Here is a 7,241-nt window from a genome sequence, read left to right as displayed (position 1 = left end):
GAGGGAGTGGATACAAGGGGGTGTGGGGAGAGAATACTTTTGCATGTTGTATGACGCTAGACGCCATATGCCATCCGAGCTGGGTTGCCTCCTGAGTCAGGGCTCTTGGTTTGACAACCCCCCTACCACCACCAACACTCCACAACGTCTTCCACAACCTCTTTACAAGACCAGAGCTTTCCTATTTTCCACCAAAACCAGATTCCTCCTTGGCCAATGAAGGATCCAGCAATGGACAAACCAATTGCATCGGTTGTGCAAGGTTGCGTAGTGTATTTGAGCAAGTGTTTGAGGAAGGGGGTGGGTTGGTCAGGTGGTACTCAGTGATCTGAACACATCGGACATTGTCATGAGTCGCGGCAGGAACAGCTGGTCAGCTGGAGAGAAGGGGGCAAGGGGGAAGGGATAAAGAGGGCGAAAAACTGAGAGGCAGTGCGCTACACTGATAATGGGATTAGGTTAAAACATTCAGGGAGGGGGGGGGGTGATCGAGAATGGAAAAAAAAACCTCCCACCCACACCACCACCAACACGCACACCTCTTTCAGTAGCTCCCCATATGCGGCATAAACTTTCAACCACCCAATCAACGCGAAGGTCGCCCACTGTGACTAACCTAAGTGTAACATGCTAATCCCATCATTTGCATAAGACTGTTTTAATATTGGAATGTTTTCTGTCTAGACTGGGACAATTTTTGACACTTCATAGGTCATCTGCCCTGCTTTTGAATAAACAGGAAGTTCAGTTGTTATACACACGTCAACTGAGAGCACTGAGTGGGCCCGGCATATATTGGACTAGCACTTTGCATCTCACTGTGCCCACTGGAGCACCGCATACTCCTCGGCGATATAAATTGCCTTGTATTATCCATGAGACTGCATACAGTTATGGGCACAACAGCTGGCAAATTAGACCGATCAACGGTGCTTAATAATTCATGTGAGACAACACTAACATGACAGATCCTATTCATGACACCCTATCAGGCATACAACCCACTTTCATCTGCGCTAGGTGAGGAATCTTGGCAGTAAACAACAGAAAAAGCCCGCCGTCGTCACAGATGCCACACAGAAGGAGTGAATGGAACAAAGGGGATCACAGGAGTGTGAGAATATGTTATTGCGCATGAAGTTAACTGTAAAAATTCTAATGACTTTCTGGGAGGGGGCGGCATTAAAAGCATACTCAGGAGTACATGAGGGAAATCATATTTTCAATACACATTCATTGCTATAATTTCAATCTTTTCAGTGTTAAGCGCCCATGTGGGGCAGGTGAAGTATCATGGCAGACTTTAGCCGCTTTCTGGTTTCTGGAAAAAAGATCCAACTCATAACTAATAATCTCACAAAGACACCCACGCACGCACGCACGCACGCACGCACGCACACACACACACACACACACACACACACACACACACACACACACACACACACACACACACACACACACACACACACACACACACACACATACATACATACATACATACATATACACACACACAATAACAGAGACACACTAAAGAGCCTGGCTCGCATGACTGGTGAAGGACAGAAACAGATTATGGCTATTGATCGGTGCCTCGATGTTGGTTCTGTGCCGGTTTGTGTCACATCAGAGAATGGGGGGGACAGTGAGCAAAAAGTATTGATTCTATCCAATAGCGAGGCTACATCTCTGAATCGAGGTCAGCTATGTCCTGCTTCACCTATTAGAAACTTGCCGTCTCTCCAACACAAACATACGTCAACGTTTTTGACCATTAGCAATACTGAGACACTGAGAGATGGAGAGTGCTTGTCGAAGAGAAGAATGAATCTTGAACTGCTGCATGAGGACATGACTCTCCAGTGACACCGGTGACACAATTCATGGAAGCAGACACGGCAGGAACGTTGAGTTGAGGTGATGCAATCAAATGAGGTCTCTCGTTCAAGCCAACACTTCATACATAGTTTTTTTGCTTGCCACTCCTTAAAAGAGCATTTAAATGTCATTCACTTCCACTCAATCACTGCTGAAATGATGGAAATGCGGTGTAATAAAATGAAACATCTTGCATGCAACATGGGCATGCAAAAAGCGACTGCAAAAGGATGGGCAGGACGGACAAGACAGACAAACAAACCCAAAAGGCAGACCAGCTGCATTCTCTATCAGTCACTTAAATAATAGATGATACATTATGAGTTGTCAGTTAGACTTGTTTTATGAATTCTATGATTGCATCTTGATGGACAACAATGAGAAATTGAACAATGGACGCTACACAAAAACTAGTTGAGATTCCACAGAGGGAGATAGATGACAAGGATATGAGCAGATATTGAGTGCAGTGTGTGTGTGTGTGTGTGTGTGTGTGAGAGAGACAGAGAGTGGGAGAGAGAGAGAGTAAGAGAGAGAGAGAGAGAGAGAGAGAGAGAGAGAGAGAGAGAGAGAGAGAGAGAGAGAGAGAGAGAGAGAGAGAGAGAGAGAGAGAGAGAGAGAGAGAGATGTATTTGAAAACCCTCACATGGCTTATCTGTGTCTGTATTTTCAATTTTTTTTTGCCGGTGGATGTTGCCGGTGGTCATTTTCTATATCAGATCCTATTAGACTGAGAGATCCTGGGTGTGTTGCCGCAGACTGCTGGAGTCCTCTCCAGCCTTGATATGGTGCGAGAGAGGGGGGCCACAGCGTCATACTGGCCTTTTATCAAGACACACAGGGGTCATATAGCTTCTCTTTGAAGAAATATTCAACTAATTACCTTGGAGAGTGGCCTCACAGCCAGAGAGCAGTCTGTGGAGTGTTCAAGCATTGTGTCGGGGTAAACTAAGGATGAGGATTTAGCCGGAAAAGGCTTGGGCCATTGTTCGAACGGGAAAGATAAAAGAGCTGTATTTCCAAAGAAGATAGAAAAATGCACACTGGTAGAGGGAAGAGCGAGAAGCTGGTAAACAGAAGCGCACCTGATACCGACAGCTAGGTTTTATATGCTACATATTGACATAATCAAACCAAGCATTCATTACTTCCCATTTTCCTCAGACAAACAGCAGACGGACAAGCAAAAACTGACAATGTGCTGAGTGCGCCTGGCACATTCACTCAGCACGTCTTTTGGACAGCGCAATGCCTTGGCAGCGTATCGGCACCAGAACTCCAGAGGCTTATACCTTCTCATTAAACATCATGACGTTGTGCTGTCTGCTTTTCTGCTAAGGAATGCCAGATAAGACTTTTGCGGCCCGGAAAGGCCTCAGTACTGCTCCGGCACTCGCCTGAGGCTACCGGAGGCAGGCAGATTGCGGTAGACTCCTCCTTCTGCCACTGAGAGACATACAGAGCTAACTCTCTTGGCGTCGGGGAACAGACATCTGTCACTCAAGAGACCCCGAGGAATACAAAGACACGGCCTCCTCGAAACAATGTGGGGACCAGAGGATGTGCAGCAGCGAATGCATACTTAACACATTCAATGGTAAATTCACACATGACACACTGTGAAACTGATCTGAGCTGGAATGAAAACATTTTCAAGACAACATGATATTTTTAGGACACTTTTACCCCCAAATTACATTGCATTGGGGGAGGTTTCTATAGCAACCGCCAGAAGGGTAGCGGCGCTATGGGGAGGCACTGCTGTACGGGCTGTACAGATCGTCCGAGAAGGAGCAGGGTGTTATGAGAGATCAGGTTTCGCCCTCCAGGGGCCATCCCGACCTTTTTACCCCACCACCCTCTCCAAGCTCGCTTCCCAGTCCAGCGCTGCTGGTATTCACATGCTAATTTGTCTGCAATGGTGATTACGTTGCCTTTAAACCAACTGACAACTACAGCTGGAGTTAAACTCTTAACGGCACACTGTTGGGCGGCATGGATGGAAGGATCAGAGCAAGCTTGCCCGTGCGCGTGTGGAAACATTTGTTGATGTGGCTCTTATTTGGGACCTCCTTGTGCTCAATAAAAATGGTAGTAATGGATGATGACACATCATCTGTGCTCCTACGACAAACAGGTCCGTACAACCTCCCATGCTGCTCCAGGCTGTGCAACAGCTCCGGCTTAATAGCTGTATGCAAATCAACCAGCCAATAAAGATCCATGTCGGCGCGCAGCTGTGTACATTTGCTGGGGTGACAAGCAAGCCACATGTCTCAGGAAATGTACTCAAACGGGACGCTGGGATCATTGAACATATCATCTTGTTGGTCTTATGTATAAATCAAAAGCCACCCAAATAGACATATACTCACACTGGCTTAAATACTTGGACATGCTATGATAAATCTTCAAATAAATCACGATAAAAACATGAATAGTTAATCTAATGCAGCATTCCCAGGTGTTTAGGGTGAAAAGTAAGTAAAGATTAAGCAGTAAGAAGAAAAGGATACAAACTCTGGTAGAGAGTCAGCTGGGATTTGACAGCTCTGCTGGCATTGATGCAAGTGGCCCGCACTAAGCTTGGCAGCAGCTTCCCATTGATGATGGCACCATTAAATAGAGGCCCAAAGAAGGGAACCTGAGAAAATTAATGAGGGGGGAGGGGTTGTAATGTGACATATTTTTAACGCACATGCTGATCTGAAGTTAATGTAATCAATTATCTGACAAAGTATCAGACTCAAAAAATAAGGCTGATTAAATATCACACTGACCGTTTTTCCATCTGTTTAAGGCGAGAGGCATCAACAATTAACTGAATGTCACCTAACTACGCATGACAGCCGCACATATTGAATGAGAATCAACGTAGAGTAAAGAAATTAAAATGACAATCGATACCTAACAATGCCCCCATATTGAGCGAAACAACAAATACAAAGAGACAATAAGCATTTTAGCTTCTGTGAGCGAGTGTGTGGGCACACGCGTCTGCTCATGTGGGCCCTTAATCACCGAGGCCCAATGGTCATTGACCTGGAAGTTGACGGGAATGTCAAAGTCCCTCCTAAAGGTCCCGCTGTCTCAAACTTGGTGATTTAAGGAGCAGAATAGCACGTCAAATTACATAACAAAGGGATTTAAAGGTGATTAACTCATTTATAACAACAACTACTGTGAAACCTGAGTTGGTCCCATATAATGACATTTTTTTTGTATTTAAAAGAGCAAAGTGCCTCTCCTCTTTTGTAATCCTTTGTTGAGATAATGGCTTTGTTTGACTGCTTTAAAATATTTAATTCACAAATTTTACACACTCCCCTCCCACAATATTGCAACAGTGAGTCAATAAAGTGCTGTATTTCGCTGTACAATACTGTAGGTTTGAAAAAAACAAACTTAGCATGAGCATTCCACGTCATGGAATATGAATACCGTACACATCAAATTTGTAAATGAGTAAAAGTACTTCAATGATAAGTGGTTGGGAGGGTGATGCGTTCATTCTCAGCCTAACAGGTAAAAGTCATTCTTTTGACTGTTTAAGTTTGGAGAATGACTTGACCAGTTCCAGTTTTGCCAAATCAACTTGGAAACTATTTGGAAATGGCGTTGTCTCTTTTTTTAACATATACGCTTCTACAACCAGAGAAGGAATTTTGTGGAATCACAGCCGTATTTTTGATCACTCATCTTTCAAAAATTCAAAGTGTTACGTAGTGTAATAGAATATACAATATGTTATCACTTTATGACCTTTGAAAACACAAGTTACGTATGTTTATTGTGAGGAAATATTTATATGCAGGAGATGCTATTTACTACCTCCTATCGTCTTGAGAATATATAGAGAACATTGACGGTGGTAGGCTGTGCAAGTAGGCCTCGGCCAGATTGCACGTCTCATTTCTGAGCAAGACGTATAGTAGGTATCAAAAAGGCCCTCACATTTTACTTGTACTCAAAACTGAAATTGTCCTGACATAAAGTATTTGGCATTTGCATCTTTGCATGACCATGTGACAAGTGCATGTGTACTTGTGAAAATGTTTCTCACCTTTGGTTTCTTCATGATTTGAATGAAATACATGTAGTTCTCCATTGGGTAAATGACAATCAACACGTCTCCAAAATCCGTTGGAATGATGCCACGCCGATAATCCCTGGAGTGCTCTGACCACACGATGTGCACCTCATCATTTCCAAGGTGACGAAGCTGCCAAACACACATAATCCAACTAATCAAGAGTCTGGCGACTGTATGTCATTTTCCTATGATGGCAATGATGATTAAGAAGAAAAATGCTGGAGGATTACAGAAAGCTTTTTTAAAAAAAGCCAATCAATGTTGTAGGCCATCCTGAGAAACCCCAAAAGTGGACAGAAACAAAGTGGTCAGTATTGTTCATTTATGACAGGGTGGTAGTGTTTTCATTTGATGCTATATAAACTATTCAAGCATTTTAAATGTTGGTGTACTGTATATGTTTTTTTGCCCCTCTTGAAAGCATTTTTATTATACTGCAGAAAATAAATAATTGAGCAGGTGCAAGAGCAAATACAGCATATGTCATTAAATTATGAACTTTGAAAACAATAAATTAAATAGTGATCTGGACTCAGATTTGACCCTTTTATTGTGTTTTCAACATGCATTCAAACTGAAAAGCAAAAATGCACAAAATTGAGCATTTTAAAACCAATAATTCAAATCCAATTAACTTCCCCATAAGAGATTAAATTGCTTCCCATTTCCACTCCATTCACCAAAATAAACGAAAGCAGGCAGGACAAGAGCGTACACTTAAAGAATAGGAAATTGACCGACACTGCCTTGAATAAGGTAAACAGCTTCATCCAAAGTTGAATCAACACAACTACATTAAATTAGCGGAGAAGTGTAGTGGACAGATTATCGGGTAGTTTAGTAACTCCTCTGTTTATAAGGTATCATAGATGCTGAAAATGAAGACACTGTTCAGTTGAAAACATCTGCCAATGTACTTTGGGTTTAATGAGCCATTAGAAAACATGCCCTTGCCACCAAAAATACAATTAGTGCATTCTATTATAAGCCCTTAATTATGGTAATTCTGTGATCTTAAACAAATGCACGGCATGCTGATTACTGTTCACCAATTCAGGCGGACGATCCGGGGACCAGCAGGTAGAAACCAAGTCAGTCACTGGGACAATTTCACAGTAATGTTGAATATGTATTTGGTGCGTACAATTAACACTGGGTTTGTTAATTTGGGTTAAGATAAAAACATTTGTATGAGCTACATTGCAAGTTTAATGAGGATGCTTATGCTCCATACAATCGGCTACTTACTGATTAGTAATGTCCAAAT

General features: G+C 42.8%; 1 protein-coding gene across 6 annotated transcripts in view; it reads right to left on the bottom strand.

Annotated features, from left to right (window-relative positions):
• The window catches only part of ralgapa2 (Ral GTPase activating protein catalytic subunit alpha 2), a 112,030-nt gene that overhangs the window by 28,412 nt on the left and 76,377 nt on the right, over positions 1–7,241 (bottom strand). For all 6 annotated transcript variants that reach the window (XM_089003851.1, XM_089003848.1, XM_089003852.1 and 3 more), the window contains 2 exons: positions 5,945–6,103; positions 4,398–4,525 (listed from right to left, as the gene is read on the bottom strand). In XM_089003851.1, coding sequence (XP_088859977.1) covers positions 4,398–4,525; positions 5,945–6,103 — 287 coding nt within the window. The remainder of the gene's footprint in view (positions 1–4,397; positions 4,526–5,944; positions 6,104–7,241) is intronic.

The sequence above is a fragment of the Hippocampus bargibanti genome, linkage group LG09 (genome assembly GCF_051943395.1).
Source record: "Hippocampus bargibanti isolate YZ-2025 linkage group LG09, ASM5194339v1, whole genome shotgun sequence".
NCBI lineage: Eukaryota > Metazoa > Chordata > Actinopteri > Syngnathiformes > Syngnathidae > Hippocampus > Hippocampus bargibanti.
Note: the sequence above shows the minus strand (reverse complement) of the source record. Positions and strands in the feature narration are given on the sequence as shown.